The sequence below is a fragment of the Salvelinus fontinalis genome, chromosome 12 (assembly GCF_029448725.1).
Source record: "Salvelinus fontinalis isolate EN_2023a chromosome 12, ASM2944872v1, whole genome shotgun sequence".
In the NCBI taxonomy this organism is placed as follows: Eukaryota; Metazoa; Chordata; class Actinopteri; order Salmoniformes; family Salmonidae; genus Salvelinus; species Salvelinus fontinalis.
This window is the reverse complement of record NC_074676.1, coordinates 43318429-43340861: the sequence shown is the minus strand read 5'-3', so window position 1 is coordinate 43340861 and position 22433 is coordinate 43318429. Positions and strand designations below refer to the sequence as shown.

The 22433-nt window shown below is 40.8% G+C and overlaps 3 protein-coding genes across 4 annotated transcripts; all 3 read left to right on the top strand.

The window, feature by feature from the left end:
- Positions 1–108: 108 nt before the first annotated feature.
- On the top strand, positions 109–5067 carry LOC129867452 (uncharacterized). Its single transcript, XM_055940878.1, has 3 exons — positions 109–3667; positions 3834–3921; positions 4264–5067. Exons 1-3 carry the CDS (start codon positions 164–166, stop codon positions 4437–4439), a joined length of 3768 nt encoding a protein of 1255 aa, XP_055796853.1. The 5' UTR covers positions 109–163; the 3' UTR covers positions 4440–5067.
- A 3528-nt stretch (positions 5068–8595) lies between these two features.
- LOC129867451 (uncharacterized) lies at positions 8596–14158 on the top strand. Of its 2 annotated transcripts, none has more exons than XM_055940877.1 (6): positions 8596–8625; positions 11882–11984; positions 12251–12326; positions 12579–12697; positions 13277–13313; positions 13445–14158. In XM_055940877.1, exons 3-6 carry the CDS (start codon positions 12324–12326, stop codon positions 13961–13963), a joined length of 678 nt encoding a protein of 225 aa, XP_055796852.1. In that variant the 5' UTR covers positions 8596–8625; positions 11882–11984; positions 12251–12323; the 3' UTR covers positions 13964–14158. The 2 variants fall into 2 exon arrangements, with proteins under 2 accessions (XP_055796852.1, XP_055796851.1); XM_055940876.1 differs by lacking the exon at positions 8596–8625 and adding an exon at positions 9307–9492.
- A 1052-nt stretch (positions 14159–15210) lies between these two features.
- Positions 15211–20347, top strand: LOC129867450 (uncharacterized). Its single transcript, XM_055940875.1, has 3 exons — positions 15211–18947; positions 19114–19201; positions 19544–20347. The coding sequence occupies exons 1-3, from the start codon at positions 15291–15293 to the stop codon at positions 19717–19719; spliced, it is 3921 nt and encodes a 1306-aa protein (XP_055796850.1). The 5' UTR covers positions 15211–15290; the 3' UTR covers positions 19720–20347.
- Positions 20348–22433: the final 2086 nt, after the last annotated feature.

Genomic DNA, 22433 nt, shown 5'->3' with positions numbered 1-22433 from the left:
GATGATATCTGTTTTTTGTTCAAGGCCTCAAACCTCTCTGTCTGAGGTGCAAAAGAAAACAACCAACTCTGAGTCGCTACATGTCCTTTTAGGTCTCTCGGAGGACACCCTCGTCACCTGTGTGCAGGACAGCCTGCAAGGTTCTCTCTCCAAACTTGCATGCATGTCCGATTCTCCATCTGGAAGTGCAGGCTCTATGATGCTAATCTCTGCTGTAATGGCAGAGTTGGCTAAAGATGTCAAGTCGGCCGTATCACTGGTCGTTAAGAGTGCCTCCGCAAGTCAAACCTCTCTAGTGACATCTGGAAGAAGGGGAGACTCGGAGACCAAGGTGACTGAAAGCATGGTGAGAGAGCTGGCTGCTAAACTTGAAAAAGTTGACCAAGAGAGCAAGAGTCTAACAGGGCAAGTCATGACCACCATCTCTGACACAAAGGTGGCTTTTGTTGACGAGAACGAACACAGTTTGCTGGAAGTTCTGAAGGACAAGATCACGTTTTTGGCATCGCATGTTGGCTTCATTGACGATCTTGATGCCCTGATAAGGAAATACGAGAGCAGCTACAATATTGGTGAATCTGGTTCCTCCTGCACGCTCACATCTAAGAGCATCCAAAAACTCTCCAGCCGGCTGTTCCTAACATCAGCAATGCAAGCAGTGAGTGGCGTTCTTGCCAAAAAAGTCAGTAGTTTGAGCTTTCCTAGTTCAGTCGTTCAGTCTGAGATAACAGGTGCTGTATCAGGTCAAACATTGTCTGGCATTGTAAAGACAGAGTCAATTCACCCAGTGGGCTCAGCAGCGTCAGTAGTTGTTAAGACTTTCGTGTCAGATATGAAGTCCTTGGCTGAATCTGAAGAGAGTCTGCAACAGAAGAGTGCCTGGTCTGCTGCTGCTCATATCTACCACAGCATCCAAAACAACTTGAAAGATTATTTCGGCAAGCTTCAGCGATGTGCCTTAAAGAGCATTGTCACATCTGATGACAACATCACAAATGCTGAGTTTAAGGAGACAGTTCCACTTCCTTGCTTAGACATGAAGTATAGGCCCAGTAAGAGTGAGCCTCAGTTGCCAGAGTACACTGGTGAAGTTACTTTACAAAGAGGCCTAAGTGAGAGCTCAAAACTTCTTTGGACACAAACTGACTCAGAAGAAAGCAAGCTCCTTCTGACAACTTGCACCAAAGAAGTCATCTCAGAGCTTCTGGTCTTGTACAACACTCAGATGTCAAAGGAGGACCCCCTGTACACTGTTGGAGAAAAAGGATCAGACTTCTCTATTGAGAGAGAACAATTTGTAGAATGTGTTCTGGCTCAGCTTGGGGATATCTCCCATTCCAGGGCCTCATCATCAATAGTATGTGAGTTCCCCTCTCAAATTGAGGACAGCAGAAGTAATGCCACAGCTTCTTTGACCAGTCTGTTAAATTGCATGAAAAAACTCTCAAGTGAGGAATTCAAGAGAAACGCCACTCAAGCAGTGAGTGAGTTCCTAGTTGAAAAGTCCACCAGTAGCTTAACTAGTGCAAAGCCTGCTTATTCTGTAGCGTCCAGGTCTGGTTCCATTCAAAACCGGTACACATGGTCAAAGGATATTTGTGCAGATTCTGCTGCCTTTGGCATCATTGACACATTTGTGGAAGACCTGCAGAGCTTGGCGCAACCTGCAGAAGTAGAGGAGAGAGAACCTGACCTCCTGGAAAAAGCACAAAAGCTACAGAACAGGATCTGGTCAGCTACCACTAGTTTATATAACAATATTAAGAAGACATTAAAGGACTTCACCATTCACCAGCGGAGGTCAGACATGCTGAGCAGAATGTCCAGTCATATACCCACAGAGGACTCTGAACATCTTGGGACTAAGGAGCACATTTGTTTGGCAAGCCAGGACTTGAGGCAAGCTAGTAAGAGTGTGCCTCACTTGCCCAGTTTGAACCTTGAAGTGGCTCTACACAGGGGTGTCAGCGAGAGTTCAAAACTTCTCTGGACTGAAACAGACGAGGCTCTACTGACCAATAGTACCAAAGAGGTCATTTCAACAATCTTGACCTCATGCGAGGATCAGACATCAAATGCACCTTGCTTCTCCACAGTAGGAAAGAAAATATCTGATATGTCCCTTGAGGTCAACGTGTTGGTAGGTGGTGTTCTGTCTCAGCTGAATAACATCTCCTGGTCAAGGTCCCCAACACCATGTGAAGACATGTTTGAACGTCTCAAAGATTCTCCTGAGCGAACCTCTCCAGTAAGTCTAGATTGCAGCACGGCTGCCTCCAAAGGCATTGCATCTTCCCATAGTCTTTCAACAAAGAGCCTCCAGAAACTCTCTAGTCATGAGTTCCAAACCAAAGCTGAGAAAGGAGTGAGTGAGGTCCTCACTAGATCATTTAACATTGTGGAGGAAGGTACAACAGATAAGTACCTCCAGTCTGTATCTACATCCACCACATCTACTGATATTATACAAACCATGGTGAAAGACCAGCAGGAGCTCACCCAGACCACCCATTCATCTGACATGGTATCTGGAACCTCCCTGCTCACCACTGGACAGGTTTCTGAGAAAAGGATCTGGTCTGTTGCTCGTAACATCTACCACAGTCTGCAAAGTAAGATTAAGGAGATTATCAGAAAAGATCTTCAAAGATCAGACACAACTCTTGATTCAATCAAAATGTTTACATATCAAAGCAGTTCTGCATCACTGAGAGCTAATCTCGGCCATCTTGAGGTCAACCAGAGCAGTGTTACATCTGGTGGAAAAGATGCCTGTGTGGACATTCCGCATAAATTACTACCTAAAACCACTGAGCTCTCAGGATCCATGCTGGAGGATAATGGCATGATCCGTTGTAGGAGTGCTGCCAGCCAAAAGACAAGAAAGTCCTCTTCTTCGCGCTCCTCCATCTCTCCAACACCTACTTCAAAATTAAGGCAGTCGCAATGGCACTTTGCTTTACCCGGGACTCCCATACCCACTGAGTTTCCTGCTCAGATTGACTTTCCCATTGTAAGAAACACAATCATTGAGGACTTCATTCACACAGAGGACTTACTTCCTCTAACCTTTGTTGACAAAGTTAGGCAAGCTGCTGGGGTGGTAGTGAACATTATGGTGGAAAGTGTTGAGAACACACAGGAAAATGGACAGGGTGCTTCTCATCTTGACGACCTCCGTTCTGCTGTTAGGAAATTGAGAAAAATAATTTCCACTTGGACCATCCACATTTTCAGTCATGAATTGGTGGATAAAGTGATAGCCATTCAGGACAGCCACAGCACTCCACATGTCTTAACGTTGGAAGCAGCCAAAAGTGTTTCAGACTCCATTCTTTCAAGGCTGAAATGTGGAAAGGAACAATGTGCCATATCCAAGAAGCTCTCCTCCCATCTTCTCCAGATATTTGCTGAAGAGACAGTGAAGGGCTTCCTAAAACAGTGGTCAGATGAGTATGAAAATATAAACTTTGATGTTTCAGTCCAGAACGATCCAAAGACTTCTACTTGTATGGTCATTCTTCAAATGATCACCAAAGCCACTGCTAAATGTTATTTTGAGTCCACTACCAGCGTGGCCACCAGTGACATTGTAGAAGGCGTGTTTGATTTGGCAAGGGATACCATCAGCAGTACTGGAGAGCAGGTCCTCACCTTTAACACAAAGGTATAGTACACATACATCTTTCATGAATAACACTGCTGTTGACCTTTATGAGATATATGATTCTTTGGGTCATGGCATTGCACTGCTTTTTTGCAATTGATATGCTGTACTTTAAGATATCGAACATTTTCCAGTTTGTTTTACTGTGCCTTTTCCCACCAACCAGGCTTCCAAGAAAGTTAGTAAGAACCTCTGTCCTCAAGAGTCTCTGGAGTACCAGCCTCAGAACACTTCCCCTACTGTGTACTTTACAGGTAAGCCCTACTGTTGTTTAGGCTGCTGCTCAGTCAAGACTAAGATATTATTACTTTACCGTTCAACTAATTCATTTGGAAAGACATTTTACTCTCCTCTGAGTTGTTACCTATGACATACTGTACTGCGGGCTGGGTGGTAGCCTAGTGGGTTAAGAGGTTGGGACAGTAACCGATAGGTTGCTGGTTCTGAATCCCTGAGCTCACTATGCAAAATCTGTCAATGTGCTCTTGAGCAAGGCACACAATCCTAATTGCTCCTGTAAGTCGCTCTGTATAAGAGCGTCTGCTAAATGACAAAAAATGTAAATTGATGACATACTGGATGGTCTTTCTTTGCAGAGTCGATGACAAATTCTCATGGCTTCTTTGCTCCAGAGGGAAATTATGATATTGCATCGTCCTTCCCTCGTCCTTCCCAAGAGAAGAGTCGCAAACCCTCCCTTTTCACCAGATTGTGTAGAGCCATCACGAAAGGCTTTTCCAGCCCATTCAAATCTTCAAGGAAAAGCAAATAATTTCATTAAATTCCTCATTAAAACAACAAGAGCATTCATTTGTTCAAATCAAAATTGAATCGTATTGGTCACATACGCCGAAAACAACAGGTGTAGACTTTACTGTGAGATGCTTTATTACGAGCCCATTCCCAACAATGAAGAGTTAAAAAGTAAGAAGATATTTTCTAAATAGTAACACAATAACAAGGCTATATACAAGGAGTACCAGTACCGAGTCAATGTGCATGGGTGCGAGGTAGTTGAGGTAATACAGTATGTACATGTAGGTAAGGGTAAAAGTGACTAGGCAATCAGGATAGATAATAAACACAGTAGCAGCAGCTAGTGTGAAAGTCGGTCAGTGTCACAGTGAATGTGTGGGTAGAGTGTAGTGAGTGTGCATCGAGCCAATTCAAGAGAGTTGGTGGAAAACAATTAGAAAAATACATCAATAACAAAGGGGTTCAATGCAAATAGTGCAGGTAGCCATTTAATTAACGTTAAACAGTCTTATGGCTTGGGGGTAGAAGCTGTTAAGGAGCCTTTTGTCCCAGACTTGGTGCTCCCGTATCGCTTGCCGTGTGGTAGCAGAGTGAACAGTCTATGACTTGGGTGGTTGGAGCCTTCTGCCAATCATTTACATATCACTTACTTGATATTTATTTTATTTGATGTCATATTGTAAAAGTATGTATCTGTTCTGCTGAAAATATGATTTTGAAAACAATGAATGTCTACAAGTGCTTCAGAAAACAGTTATATTTATTTTTGTATTTTCAAAAGACAGCAAATAGCCAATCAAATATCAACATAAGTGAAATGAAAGACAGATTTAATTTTCAGTGAATAATTGTCTTGTCCAGTGAGCAACTCAATGACAGCAATTCAATGACATCATTAGATCACCTCCAAGAAGCATCTTCAACTTTCACCTGACAACCCATTGGTTAAGACACATACACTAACCAAGTGTTTCTTACCTATCAAGAAGTTTGAGATCAGAAGCTTCTTCATTACCCCAGAAATGGAAAGGCTTTGAGACAAAGACAATCAACTGACAAGATAATGCACATACACTAACCCGGATGTTCTACTTGCCCCACTGAGTTACAGCAAAGTTATCATTTATGCATGGCTCCACGATCCACTCATAGCTCTCACAGCTATCTGACAGTTCTCAGAATACCAAGGAAGAAGTGTGTGATATTGGATTTTGTATCCTTCCCACTCCAAGTGATTGGGAGTCCCATAGGGTGCCGCATAATTGGCCCAGCGTCGTCCGGGTTTGGCCATCATTGTAAATAAGAATTTGTTCTTAACTGACTTGTCTAGTGAAATAAAAAGAAACTATTTAAGTTTTCTGTGTAACGGATGTGAAATGGCTAGCTAATTAGCGGTGCGCGCTAGGAGCCTTTCAGTCGATTACGTCACTTGCTCTGAAACCTAGAAGTAGTGGTTCTCCTTGCTCTGCAAGGGATGCGGCCTTTGTGGAGCGATGGGTAACGACGCTTCGTGGGTATCAGTTGTTGATGTGTGTAGAGGGTCCCTGGTTCACGCCCGTGTCGGGGCGAGGGGACGGTCTAAAGTAAAACTGTTACTTCTGCTATGTTGCTGTGTAAATCCACACACTGCAGGGGAATGATGACACATGTTGTGCTAACACATCGTTACAGTAGTTGTCAGCTTTGTAATGTAAATAAAGAGTTTGTGAAATACAGTATGTATTATTTTCCCGTAATGCCATTATTTCATGTCTTTTGTGGTATTTTCTTTCTCCCAAAATAGCATTTTTTCCCCTCTTATGTAACAGATGTATTATTTTGACACTGCATAGACTCATTTATATAAGCAATTATAATCCACATCTTAATCCGCATCACCAGGGGCAAACTACCTGCCCTCCAGGACACCTACACCACCCGATGTCACAGGAAGGCCATAAAAATCATCAAGGACAACAATCACCCGAGCCACTGCCTGTTCACCCCGCTATCATCCAGAAGGCGAGGTCAGTACAGGTGCATCAAAGCAGGGACCGAGAGACTGAAAAACAGCTTCTATCTCAAGGCCATCAGACTGTTAAACAGCCACCACTAACATTCAGTGGCTGCTGCCAACATACTGACTCAACTCCAGCTCACTTTAATGATGGAAATTGATGTAAAAATGTATCACTAGCCACTTTAAACAATGCCACTTAATATAATGTTTACATACCCTACATTACTCATCTCATATGTATATGTATATACTGTACTCAATACCATCTACTGCATCTTGCCTATGCCGTTCTGTACCATCACTCATTCATATATCTTTATGTACATTTTCTTTATCCCTTTACACTTGTGTGTATAAGGTAGTAGTTGTGGAATTGTTAGGTTAGATTACTCGTTGGTTATTACTGCATTGTCGGAACTAGAAGCACAAGCATTTCGCTACACTCGCATTAACATCTGCTAACCATGTGTATGTGACAAATAACATTTGATTTGAATAAAAGAGTTTTATGGCAGCAGTGTTCATACTGTGTATTTTACATTGATTTCAACCACTATAGATCTTCATCAGCAAGTGAGGATTTCTATGGACAAAAACTAGTGTTAGGTGGGGGGGTTTGGAGCCTCAATTTGACCCATGTCAAACACTTACAATCACATACAGTACAACCACATACATTCATTCAACTGAATGATTCTAGAATAAAGACTAGAATAATAATAATTCCATTCACATTTGGCTACTACAAATAGCCAGTGAAATATCATACGTTTTTGTTACTTGAGAATACGAATGACTGAGAATCCACTGCCTGCCGTTATAAACTGTCTACACACAAATCAAACACAGTATTGACTATATCTATAAGCCTCATCAAAAGGAACTAAATTCTTCGTCGTCCACATTGTTTCAGGCATCATCTGTTCCAAAGTCTCATCTTGTTCACTGTATTTTCCTCCCTTGTTAGTGACAATACAGGTACTTTGTGAGGTACCAGTTAGTGCAGTTGATCTCTGGATCATGTTCATGAGGGCACACAATGGAAAACGTTAAAAAAAATATATGTTTTTCCCGAACAGAAAACTTAAATAAGAGTTCCTTTTGGACAAGTCCAGGTTGTCCCTCCTTGTTTCAGTATGTTTAATCTGCCTAATGACCAGGATCCTGGTGTCTACCCAATGTGCTGAGCACTCCTCCTGGCCAGAGTCCGTGCTACATTCAGCTGCTGCAGCCATGGTCTCTGTGTGAAGGCACTGTTAGAGAGTCAATCAACCAGAACAAGGTTAGGAGACCAAATGTGTGGTCTATCATTGTGAAATACTGTATATGTGATGGCCTCAATACATTAATGAAGCTCCCTTACATCCTATCCTCTCCCCATACTGACACTATATACCTTCTAAGCATGATAGTTGGCTCATGATTTGTTTCAGGACTTGTTAGGGTAAACCAATAACAGCTTCTAACCCCAAGTCATAAGTAAGCATTTCACCTGTAAATCACTGTCATTTAAAGTTGGACTAACCTGGCCAAGGCCAAACAGTATATGAAGTATATGGCAGTCTATGGCATTTTCTCTGGATGTGCGGTCGCAGTGGAGAGAAAAGGAGAAAAGGACTCCATATATCACTATACTATATATATATCACCATACTATATATATATATATATATATATATCACTATACTATATATATATCACCATACTATATATATCACCATACTATATACCACCACACTATATACCACCACACTATATATCACCATACTATATACCACCACACTATATATCAGCATACTATATATATATATATCACCATACTTATATACAACCACACTATATATCACCATACTATATATATTACCATACTATATACCACCACACTATATATCACCACACTATAAATCACCATACTATACATCACCATACTATATATATATATATATCACAGTCCAGAATGTAAAGGTGCCGGATCCTGTTCTGGCATGATCCGGCTCAAATTAAGCACTGACTTGAAGTACCTAGGCTTCTACCTGCTGAGTATAAAGATTATTCAACTAGATTCAGTGGGCTTGTCATTCACACAGTACTGATGAAAAATCAAGTACATTTGATCTAAATGTGGGTATACGAGGACATCTAGTGGTCAACGTTTTTTTTGTTTAATCCATGCCAGCTATGCGATGCCATATATTTGACGCAGGTATTTATTTTTCAACATGTATAGTCATTGACTGGAACAAAATATAATTGTATGAGTTATGCATCTGTGTACCGGCGTTGTTGTACCCCTCTACTATCTAGCTTGGTGGGGCGATCTTATTCTGCATGTCTTCTTCACTTAGATACAATGTGTCGTCATGCATTTGTGCGTGCACGCTGTTAACGGTCATATCTGTCTTGCTAGCTAATTTAGCTAGCTCATCAACCAGTATTTTATACGCTGTTTCTGCACGATAGCACTGATTAAAGCCTTGAAACTCATAGGGACCTCACTGTCACCACTAGTCATCTAGCTAGCCCTTATTTGCCAGCAGGGTTGCATCGGTTTCCATTGGATTTGACAGTTTGTTAGGCTGGCTAATGGGGAGCTAATTCCCTAACGCGAACTGTTTATCATGTAGCAGCCTATGCTGACTAGCAACTAGCTAACATCTAGTTGCTAGCGACCTTTAGTCGTGGGTCCACAAATTCAAACAAATGGTACTGAACTGATGACAAAATCATGTTTCTAAATTGTAGTGGCTATTTATGTTTTGTTTATTTGTTTTTTTGCTGAATGACATTGCGAATATAATCATTTTTGTCATTTAACTACTGGTATGTATCTAATCCGGTCACGAATGCGGAGCCACTCCCGAAATAACAAGGCGTTTGTGACACTTTCATGCGTTCCAATTTTGTCATAATTGTCTGTAGGTTCTAAATTGTCTATCAGTTTGGCTGTTCTTCAGAAAGTAGCTAATACTTGTACTCTACAGCTGTATTTTCCTACAGTTAATAATAATACTAGCAACAAAACAGATTTAATTCCTTAAAATGATATTGCCAGATGGAAGAAAATAACAAGGTAGGCCTAAACTGTAATAAGATATACCTTAAAGACTGCTTGTGTTTGATCCTGAATCCAGTTGCCCCTCTTGTACTGGGATAAAACAATAGGGAACCCATGAACCTTATGGAGGCGTGCATGTGTTTTGCAGACACACCTGGGTTCTAGACTGGCTGAGGTAAACATTTTAGGAAAGCCTGGGTTTTTAAATCCCGGTGAAAGCAGATATGACAAGGTTTGTCAATGTCATGTTGCCCTCCTATTTAGAGGAAACTAGCGAAAATGATAATTTTGCTTCTCTTAATCCTCATTTTCTAGGAAAAAAAACATGTTCGTGCTTTAGGGCTGGTGGGCTGCATACATATTGGTCAAATGTAAAGTGTGTGTGTGGGGGAGGGGGGTAGTGGATAAAATGGGGTATAGGCCTACACTGTTTTCAACCTCTAAACTCTGGATGTTTACTAACTTTGGGAAGTTGGAAACACAAGCATCTTAATTTAAAGTAGGTTGAATTTGTACCTTTGTAACAATATCAGATTTTCAACATTATATACACTTTCAGAAGAAAAAAAAACAGGCTGGGCAGCACCTCAGCCTGGAATCGAACCCCATCCAGGGTTTTAACTACACCCAGCCCTACTTAGCTTTGATATGTCACTGACTACTACCAATATGCTATTGTGAGAATTATTATTGAGAGATCTCTTAATAACAAAATATATTCAGTGTTAATATTGAAGTCATTCCAAGGGGCAGGTTTGACAAAGCAAATGAGATGTAACCATACTTTGTAAAAGCCTATATAGCATTTGCAAAGTCATCAACAGCTATTGTTTGAATTCAACCCAGAGTTCAACTAATAGACAATGCATACAGTATAGGCCTAGTGTCTCAAGCTTTGGTTGATTTCAAATTGAATCTTCAAGTTAATCATTAACATTTTGGATTCACGTCTCCATCTCAACCAAAAATCTAAGTTAAAGAATAGGACTAAATCAAGTCAAACTTGATTTAAAGTGCATTTAAAGTTTGATTTAATTTAGTCCTGTTCTTTAACTTAGATTTTTGGTTGAGATGGAGACGTGAATCTAACATGTAAATTATTAATTTTTAGACAAACTGGAATTAAAGCCATACTAAGTCAGTGGCACAGAAGGAACTATCCAAGCAGAAGATACTTCTCCTTCAAATGTTGATATTTGGTTTCAATGTCAACCAAACACAATTCAATATTACTTTAGTAATACAGTAGATAGACTGAACTTTAGGCGAACTTACAAACTAATGGAACAGTATTTATTCAACCTTAAAATGAGTAACACATTTTGACAAAGTGTGCATGTTCAAGGTAGTGACATGTGTAACTCTGTGTTGTTTTTGGTCGCACTGCTTTGCTTCATCTTTTAATGTATTCTCAACTACAATCCAGGTCATTTGGTTGTGCTATTAGATAAAGCACATTGATAACACATTTAAGTTGTTGTATAAATACAAAATATCTGACATTGTATTCCCATTTGAACTTTGTTGTGCTTTTAAATGGTTCAAAGCACTGTGATAACACATTTAGATGATAAACCAGAAATCAGACATTGTTTTTCCATTGGAATTTGGTTGTGCTTTTAGATGGTTGAACCATAGTGATAACACATTGTTTAATTCCCAAACTTCTCATTATCTTTTTGAGTGGATGAATAAAGGTTCAAATCTCATTGATCAACATCTCAACCAAATATTACCCAAATTTCCACGTTGAAATGGCATGGTGTGCCCAGTGGGATGTGTCTACATTGCTAAGGCTTGTTTACTCATTGACTTCAAGTAGAGCATTGTTGGTGAATCTGAATAAAAGCCTAATAAAATTGTCCCACCCCCCCAGCTTGGGCAGCACTGCTACACTGCTTTTTTATAGTGACAAAGTGTTTGTGACACGTGCATGTGTTCCAATGATGTCATAATTATCTGGAGGTTCCATGTTGTCTATCAGCTTGGCTGTCCTTCAGAAAGCAGCTAATATTTGTACTCCACAGATGTATTTTCATGCAGCTAATGATACCAGCAGAACTAAGGTAATTGATCGGATCCATCAACATAACCCACTGGGCACAGACGTCAGTTTAACGTCTGGTTTTGATTTAAAGTTTGGTTGTTGTTAACTAACATGAATTCAATGTAAAATCAACAAAACTTTTCACCATGTCACTGGATTTAGGTTAAAAGTTGGGTGAAGAAAAGACTAAATGCCTTTCAAGTTGATTACTTTTTGCAAATCCAATTCGATTTCTACGTTGATTAAATATCATCACATAGCTTTTTGGGGGTTGAAATGATGTGGAATCAACGTTGATTCAACCAGTTTTTGCCCAGTGGGAAATGGTTCAGTTCACATACAGTCACTTTGTTTCAGCTTGAGAGATCATCCCGGACTTTGCCCCCTCTGCTGTAGCTGAGACGTCCCTGGGAGACATAGTCTTATTGTTCTATGATGTTTCTGACACTGAGACAGTCAGGTAAGGCCACTCACACTCTGTCCAGTTAGATTGTTGTGTGGAGATGAAGAGAGAGACTAATAAGAGAGAACTTGTTATGGGGCAGGTTAGGCATCATTCTTGGAGTCATTTGTAGGGTCAAGTCCCCAGCAGATCTATTTGAACCCCTCATTATTTGTGGCCATGTATTAACTACTATGTGAGTCTTTGACATAAAGACAGTGGTTAGTTTCTGCCATTGGGATTGCTCTGATGTTGTTTCCATTCTCTCCTGGTTATGACCATAGAGCCTTGTCCCAGTCTCTAGACCTGCCTGTCTGTGTGGTGGATGACCTCCTGCCCTCTGAAGCTGTCAATGAGATGGTAAGTTGACCTTTTGAGTTGACTGTCATTTCATATTTCAACATTAATTCAATAAAATGTTATAGTGATGCTATCATTGGAAATGTTGAAGTACCACAACCATCTCTGCTGTGTTGCAGTTGTTTAATTGGTCCAACGTTGCCAATGCTCCTCCACTCTTTAACAGTTAATCATTATTTCAGTATGATATTTGTTGTATATTAAGTTTGATATTAAGGTTGATTATTTGCAATATAATTACATTTCTACCAGGAACAGAGCAATTCTGCCAGGAGCAGAGCAACCTCAGTGACGGAAACCACAGAAGAGGGAAAGCTCAACAGTGTGGAAGATCTGACACTTATGGACTTCCTTCAAAACCTAACTGAGAAGTATGTTCTGTTTTCTTTGGTACTATCACTCCTTCAAGGAAATAGGATCAAATTAGAAACTGATTCATTGGAAAAAAATGTTCAGTGCAAGAAAAGTTGTCACATTGCAATTTTGCCAAAACAACTGACACAAAGCAAGTATAACTTCACCGTCAGGCAAATATTTAAATAAAAACAATTCTGCCACGCATCCTGATATGACAACATTTCTAAGGCATCCTGATATGACAACATTTCTAAGGCATCCTGATATGACAACATTTCTAAGGCATCCTGATATGACAACATTTCTAAGGCATCCTGATATGACAACATTTCTAAGGCATCCTGATATGACAACATTTCTAAGGCATCCTGATACGACAACATTTCTAAGGCATCCTGATATGACAACATTTCTAAGGCATCCTGATATGACAACATTTCTAAGGCATCCTGATATGACAACATTTCTAAGGCCTCCTGATATGACAACATTTCTAAGGCCTCCTGATATGACAACATTTCTAAGGCCTCCTGATATGACAACATTTCTAAGGCATCCTGATATGACAACATTTCTAACAACATTGTTTTCAGGCAATGGAGGGGGATTCGTGAGGGCATGTTTGACCCGGTAAGATCATGTTACTGGCAATTTAATCAGATTACCATGAAAACTATGCCTAATGTTTAACCTTGTTCATAAGCTTTTGAAAGATGCACTATGCAACATTTTAAAACACTAGTTCTGTTTCTGGAATACAGCTGACAAAACAACAGCTTGCCGGCTTGTGTCTGAGGATTGACCAGTTTTTATCGGACAAGCTGATGCAGATCATCATCCCAGGTCTTTACGAACTACTGGGCATCCAAGATGCTGCCTCCTCTCAATTGTCACAGAGATCTCTCACAGCGTCACTCACCAGCCTGTTAGACGATAAGGCTAACACCAAGTCCCGTGTGAGATTTACTGAGGCTGGTGTACCTAAGAGGCCAGGCAGACGAAAGTCTTACAATAGCTTTCGCATCCCGACTCCCTACCCTTCCTCCAACTGTATGGAGCAAAAAGAGGAAGAAGAGCAGGAATCACAACAACATAAGTTCAATGAGTTTTACCTGACTAAGGAGATGGGCAGTCTGGGCAGTGGAAGCTACCTGCCCAAGGGGGCCATGAGGTATGTTCTTAAAGGGAAATGTAACAACTTCATATTCATCTCCAGCATCACCATATGTGAAAATTACACATTTCCCTGCTTTGTAGTAAAAAAGGATAGAGGAACGTAACTGTTTCCAATAGTGCTGAGAGATTAGTGCTTTTTGAGGTTGATTTGGTTTCGATTCAAATATTTAAAAAATAATCACGGTTTTTGATTTCAATAATTTTTGTAGATATTGAATGCACTATGGATTATGTGGGTTGAATGCTGTAACAACACAGAATAAAAATATTGATAAAAGTCCCATTTGGGTAGTGACTGCCCATTACTGCTTATCACGTATTAACCATCATTTACTTTCTCATATAAAATATTTATTTGATGACTTTATTATTTCATTCCAAGTCATCAACTCATCTCTATAGAGCTGCTGCCTATGCTGTCTGACAAAATCACTATTTTAGTAGTTTTTCTAAGTAAATAAGGCATACTTTTATGACTGCTGAATACCAACTATCAATCACTTAGATCATGTATTTCCAGGTAGAGAAACCTCGCAAAGCAACTGCTTTTTATCGCTCTCATGCATTCTCTCGTCTCTCCGTCTCAGTCAATGAGGTCTCCGTATCTGCTCCACACAGAGTGGACAAATAAACGGGCGTGCAATGGATTATGGGAATGAATGACCATATTTTCTGTTCTAAACTATGTAGAATATTGGCCTGTTGGAAACTACAACTCCCTACTACATTGCATAGTTCGTGCTTGATCTGATTTATCTCTACAGAAACTGAGCATCGAGCTCACAGAAGAAGAAAAAAGTTAAATATATGGAATTCAAATAATTGAGCCGAAGTCGGTCAATTATTTGTTTAAAAACTGAAAAATAACAAAAATGTTGGTTAAATGCTCAGCTCTAGATTCTAATGACATCATCAGTGTGCATCGTGTGATTTTAACCAATTATGAGTAGGCATAGCCTACTAATTGGTTGATGATGTCATAGAAAACACTTATCTTCCTCTTTCTTTTTTACTACAAAACATAGAAATGCCAATTTTTCACATATGCTGATGTTGGGGTGGTGCTGGAGATGATGAATATGAAGTTGAAACATTTAGACATTTCCCTTTAACATTTCTTCAAACTGCCTTGTATTTACGATTGTCCTTGAAGTTATTAGAAGTTACAGTATTTGAAGTTTATAGTAATTTGGATTTTGCAGAGGATAGATATTGCCAGGATAGATAGATATCTACAGGCCAGTTTCAATACAAATTACTTTTACAAAAAACATTTGATTGGGCTTTAGAAATGAAGCAGTTAGGCTGACATCACACTAAGGTTTTTTTCTCAGAGAAACAGCAGTGTTTTCCTCATTGTTTTCAATGGTGCAGATGTATTTGACACACTGAACGTGCATCACAGCCTTACATATTATTTGTTTGACTTTGATGATATCTGTTTTTTGTTCAAGGTCTCAAACCTCTCTGTCTGAGGTGCAAAAGAAAACAACCAACTCTGAGTCGCTACATGTCCTTTTAGGTCTCTCAGAGGACACCCTCGTCACCTGTGTGCAGGACAGCCTGCAAGGTTCTCTCTCCAAACTTGCATGCATGTCCGATTCTCCATCTGGAAGTGCAGGCTCTATGATGCTAATCTCTGCTGTAATGGCAGAGTTGGCTAAAGATGTCAAGTCGGCCGTATCACTGGTCGTTAAGAGTGCCTCCGCAAGTCAAACCTCTCTAGTGACATCTGGAAGAAGGGGAGACTCGGAGACCAAGGTGACTGAAAGCATGGTGAGAGAGCTGGCTGCTAAACTTGAAAAAGTTGACCAAGAGAGCAAGAGTCTAACCGGGCAAGTCATGACCACCATCTCTGACACAAAGGTGGCTTTTGTTGACGAGAACGAACACAGTTTGCTGGAAGTTCTGAAGGATAAGATCACGTTTTTGGCATCGCATGTTGGCTTCATTGACGATCTTGATGCCCTGATAAGGAAATACGAGAGCAGCTACAATATTGGTGAATCTGGTTCCTCCTGCACGCTCACATCTAAGAGCATCCAAAAACTCTCCAGCCGGCTGTTCCTAACATCAGCAATGCAAGCAGTGAGTGGCGTTCTTGCCAAAAAAGTCAGTAGTTTGAGCTTTCCTAGTTCAGTCGTTCAGTCTGAGATAACAGGTGCTGTATCAGGTCAAACATTGTCTGGCATTGTAAAGACAGAGTCAATTCACCCAGTGGGCTCAGCAGCGTCAGTAGTTGTTAAGACTTTCGTGTCAGATATGAAGTCCTTGGCTGAATCTGAAGAGAGTCTGCAACAGAATAGTGCCTGGTCTGCTGCTGCTCATATCTACCACAGCATCCAAAACAACTTGAAAGATTATTTCGGCAAGCTTCAGCGATGTGCCTTAAAGAGCATTGTCACATCTGATGACAACATCACAAATGCTGAGTTTAAGGAGACAGTTCCACTTCCTTGCTTAGACATGAAGTATAGGCCCAGTAAGAGTGAGCCTCAGTTGCCAGAGTCCACTGGTGAAGTTACTTTACAAAGAGGCCTAAGTGAGAGCTCAAAACTTCTTTGGACACAAACTGACTCAGAAGAAAGCAAGCTCCTTCTGACAACTTGCACTAAAGAAGTCATCTCAGAGCTTCTGGTCTTGTACAACACTCAGATGTCAAAGGAGGACCCCCTGTACACTGTTGGAGAAAAAGGATCAGACTTCTCTATTGAGAGAGAACAATTTGTAGAATGTGTTCTGGCTCAGCTTGGGGATATCTCCCATTCCAGGGCCTCATCATCAATAGTATGTGAGTTCCCCTCTCAAATTGAGGACAGCAGAAGTAATGCCACAGCTTCTTTGACCAGTCTGTTAAATTGCATGAAAAAACTCTCAAGTGAGGAATTCAAGAGAAACGCCACTCAAGCAGTGAGTGAGTTCCTAGTTGAAAAGTCCACCAGTAGCTTAACTAGTGCAAAGCCTGCATATTCTGTAGCGTCCAGGTCTGGTTCCATTCAAAACCGGTACACATGGTCAAAGGATATTTGTGCAGATTCTGCTGCCTTTGGCATCATTGACACATTTGTGGAAGACCTGCAGAGCTTGGCGCAACCTGCAGAAGTAGAGGAGAGAGAACCTGACCTCCTGGAAAAAGCACAAAAGCTACAGAACAGGATCTGGTCAGCTACCACTAGTTTATATAACAATATTAAGAAGACATTAAAGGACTTCACCATTCACCAGCGGAGGTCAGACATGCTGAGCAGAATGTCCAGTCATATACCCACAGAGGACTCTGAACATCTTGGGACTAAGGAGCACATTTGTTTGGCAAGCCAGGACTTGAGGCAAGCTAGTAAGAGTGTGCCTCACTTGCCCAGTTTGAACCTTGAAGTGGCTCTATACAGGGGTGTCAGCGAGAGTTCAAAACTTCTCTGGACTGAAACAGACGAGGCTCTACTGACCAATAGTACCAAAAAGGTCATTTCAACAATCTTGACCTCATGCGAGGATCAGACATCAAATGCACCTTGCTTCTCCACAGTAGGAAAGAAAATATCTGATATGTCCCTTGAGGTCAACGTGTTGGTAGGTGGTGTTCTGTCTCAGCTGAATAACATCTCCTGGTCAAGGTCCCCAACACCATGTGAAGACATGTTTGAACGTCTCCAAGATTCTCCTGAGCGAACCTCTCCAGTAAGTCTAGATTGCAGCACGGCTGCCTCCAAAGGCATTGCATCTTCCCATAGTCTTTCAACAAAGAGCCTCCAGAAACTCTCTAGTCATGAGTTCCAAACCAAAGCTGAGAAAGGAGTGAGTGAGGTCCTCTCTAGATCATTTAACATTGTGGAGGAAGGTACAACAGATCAGTCTGTATCTACATCCACCACATCTACTGATATTATACAAACCATGGTGAAAGACCAGCAGGAGCTCACCCAGACCACCCATTCATCTGACATGGTATCTGGAACCTCCCTGCTCACCACTGGACAGGTTTCTGAGAAAAGGATCTGGTCTGTTGCTCGTAACATCTACCACAGTCTGCAAAGTAAGATTAAGGAGATTATCAGAAAAGATCTTCAAAGATCAGACACAACTCTTGATTCAATCAAAATGTTTCCATATCAAAGCAGTTCTGCATCACTGAGAGCTAATCTCGGCCATCTTGAGGTCAACCAGAGCAGTGTTACATCTGGTGGAAAAGATGCCTGTGTGGACATTCCGCATAAATTACTACCTAAAACCACTGAGCTCTCAGGATCCATGCTGGAGGATAATGGCATGATCCGTTGTAGGAGTGCTGCCAGCCAAAAGACAAGAAAGTCCTCTTCTTCGCGCTCCTCCATCTCTCCAACACCTACTTCAAAATTAAGGCAGTCGCAATGGCACTTTGCTTTACCCGGGACTCCCATACCCACTGAGTTTCCTGCTCAGATTGACTTTCCCATTGTAAGAAACACAATCATTGAGGACTTCATTCACACAGAGGACTTACTTCCTCTAACCTTTGTTGACAAAGTTAGGCAAGCTGCTGGGGTGGTAGTGAACATTATGGTGGAAAGTGTTGAGAACACACAGGAAAATGGACAGGGTGCTTCTCATCTTGACGACCTCCGTTCTGCTGTTAGGAAATTGAGAAAAATAATTTCCACTTGGACCATCCACATTTTCAGTCATGAATTGGTGGATAAAGTGATAGCCATTCAGGACAGCCACAGCACTCCACATGTCTTAACGTTGGAAGCAGCCAAAAGTGTTTCAGACTCCATTCTTTCAAGGCTGAAATGTGGAAAGGAACAATGTGCCATATCCAAGAAGCTCTCCTCCCATCTTCTCCAGATATTTGCTGAAGAGACAGTGAAGGGCTTCCTAAAACAGTGGTCAGATGAGTATGAAAATATAAACTTTGATGTTTCAGTCCAGAACGATCCAAAGACTTCTACTTGTATGGTCATTCTTCAAATGATCACCAAAGCCACTGCTAAATGTTATTTTGAGTCCACTACCAGCGTGGCCACCAGTGACATTGTAGAAGGCGTGTTTGATTTGGCAAGGGATACCATCAGCAGTACTGGAGAGCAGGTCCTCACCTTTAACACAAAGGTATAGTACACATACATCTTTCATGAATAACACTGCTGTTGACCTTTATGAGATATATGATTCTTTGGGTCATGGCATTGCACTGCTTTTTTGCAATTGATATGCTGTACTTTAAGATATCGAACATTTTCCAGTTTGTTTTACTGTGCCTTTTCCCACCAACCAGGCTTCCAAGAAAGTTAGTAAGAACCTCTGTCCTCAAGAGTCTCTGGAGTACCAGCCTCAGAACACTTCCCCTACTGTGTACTTTACAGGTAAGCCCTACTGTTGTTTAGGCTGCTGCTCAGTCAAGACTAAGATATTATTACTTTACCGTTCAACTAATTCATTTGGAAAGACATTGTACTCTCCTCTGAGTTGTTACCTATGACATACTGTACTGCGGGCTGGGTGGTAGCCTAGTGGGTTAAGAGGTTGGGACAGTAACCGATAGGTTGCTGGTTCTGAATCCCTGAGCTCACTATGCAAAATCTGTCAATGTGCTCTTGAGCAAGGCACACAATCCTAATTGATCCTGTAAGTCGCTCTGTATAAGAGCGTCTGCTAAATGACAAAAAATGTAAATTGATGACATACTGGATGGTCTTTCTTTGCAGAGTCGATGACAAATTCTCATGGCTTCTTTGCTCCAGAGGGAAATTATGAGATTGCATCGTCCTTCCCTCGTCCTTCCCAAGAGAAGAGTCGCAAACCCTCCCTTTTCACCAGATTGTGTAGAGCCATCACGAAAGGCTTTTCCAGCCCATTCAAATCTTCAAGGAAAAGCAAATAATTTCATTAAATTCCTCATTAAAACAACAAGAGCATTCATTTGTTCAAATCAAAATTGAATCGTATTGGTCACATATGCCGAAAACAACAGGTGTAGACTTTACTGTGAGATGCTTTATTACGAGCCCATTCCCAACAATGAAGAGTTAAAAAGTAAGAAGATATTTTCTAAATAGTAACACAATAACAAGGCTATATACAAGGAGTACCAGTACCGAGTCAATGTGCATGGGTGCGAGGTAGTTGAGGTAATACAGTATGTACATGTAGGTAAGGGTAAAAGTGACTAGGCAATCAGGATAGATAATAAACACAGTAGCAGCAGCTAGTGTGAAAGTCGGTCAGTGTCACAGTGAATGTGTGGGTAGAGTGTAGTGAGTGTGCATCGAGCCAATTCAAGAGAGTTGGTGGAAAACAATTAGAAAAATACATCAATAACAAAGGGGTTCAATGCAAATAGTGCAGGTAGCCATTTAATTAACGTTAAACAGTCTTATGGCTTGGGGGTAGAAGCTGTTAAGGAGCCTTTTGTCCCAGACTTGGTGCTCCCGTATCGCTTGCCGTGTGGTAGCAGAGTGAACAGTCTATGACTTGGGTGGTTGGAGCCTTCTGCCAATCATTTACATATCACTTACTTGATATTTATTTTATTTGATGTCATATTGTAAAAGTATGTATCTGTTCTGCTGAAAATATGATTTTGAAAACAATGAATGTCTACAAGTGCTTCAGAAAACAGTTATATTTATTTTTGTATTTTCAAAAGACAGCAAATAGCCAATCAAATATCAACATAAGTGAAATGAAAGACAGATTTAATTTTCAGTGAATAATTGTCTTGTCCAGTGAGCAACTCAATGACAGCAATTCAATGACATCATTAGATCACCTCCAAGAAGCATCTTCAACTTTCACCTGACAACCCATTGGTTAAGACACATACACTAACCAAGTGTTTCTTACCTATCAAGAAGTTTGAGATCAGAAGCTTCTTCATTACCCCAGAAATGGAAAGGCTTTGAGACAAAGACAATCAACTGACAAGATAATGCACATACACTAACCCGGATGTTCTACTTGCCCCACTGAGTTACAGCAAAGTTATCATTTATGCATGGCTCCACGATCCACTCATAGCTCTCACAGCTATCTGACAGTTCTCAGAATACCAAGGAAGAAGTGTGTGATATTGGATTTTGTATCCTTCCCACTCCAAGTGATTGGGAGTCCCATAGGGTGCCGCATAATTGGCCCAGCGTCGTCCGGGTTTGGCCATCATTGTAAATAAGAATTTGTTCTTAACTGACTTGTCTAGTGAAATAAAAATAAACTATTTAAGTTGTCTGCTATGTTGCTGTGTAAATCCACACACTGCAGGGGAATGATGACACATGCTGTGCTAACACATCGTTACAGTAGTTGTCAGCTTTGTAACATAAATAAAGAGTTTGTCAAATACTCTCTGTGAAATACAGTATGTATTATTTTCCCATAATGCCATTATTTAATGTCTTTTGTGGTATTTCTTTCTCCCAAAATAGCATTTTTCCCCCCTTATGTAACATATGTATTATTTTGACACTGCATAGACTCATTTATATAAGCAATTATAATCCACATCTTAATCCACATCACTGGGGGCAAACTACCTGCCCTCCAGGACACCTACACAACCCGATGTCACAGGAAGGCCATAAAGATCATCAAGGACAACAACCACCCGAGCCACTGCCTGTTCACCCCGCTATCATCCAGAAGGCGAGGTCAGTACAGGTGCATCAAAGCAGGGACCGAGAGACTGAAAAACTGCTTCTATCTCAAGGCTATCAGACTGTTAAACAGCCACCACTAACATTGAGTGGCTGCTGCCAACATACTGACTCAACTCCAGCTCACTTTAATAATGGAAATTGATGTAAAAATGTATCACTAGCCACTTTAAACAATGCCACTTAATATAATGTCACGTTCCAGACCTTATTTGCCTTTGTTTTACTTTGTTTAGTTGGTCAGGACGTGAGCTGGGTGGGTAGTCTATGTTATGTGTTTCTATGTTGGGTTGAATGTGTTGCCTGATATGGTTCTCAATTAGAGGCAGGTGTTTGACGTTTCCTCTGATTGAGAACCATATTAAGGTATGCTGTTCTCTGTTTGTTGGTGGGTGATTGTTCCTGTGTCTGTTGCACCACACGGGACTGCTTCGTTTGTTTGGCTGGTCTTTCCTGTTCGTGCGTTCTTCGTGTCTATATGTAAGTGCTCAAGTTCAGGTCTGTCTACGTCGTTTGTTGTTTTGTAGTTTGTAAGAGTTTTCGTGTTTCGTCTTGTTTAAATAAATATTCCATTATGTCTGCATACAACGCTGCGTTTTGGTCCGACCCTTGCTCCTCCTCCTCCTCATCCGAGGAGGAGGCATTAGACAGCCGTTACAAATGTTTACATACCCTACATTACTCATCTCATATGTATATACTGTACTCTATCATCTACTGCATCTTGCCATCTTTATGTAATACATGTATCACTAGCCACTTTAAACTATTCCACTTTTATGTTTACATACCCTACATTACTCATCTCATATGTATATACTGTACTCGATACCATCTACTGCATCTTGCCTATGCCGTTCTGCACCATCACTCATTCATATATCATTATGTACATATTCTTTATCCCTTTACACTTGTGTGTGTATAAGGTAGTAGTTGTGGAATT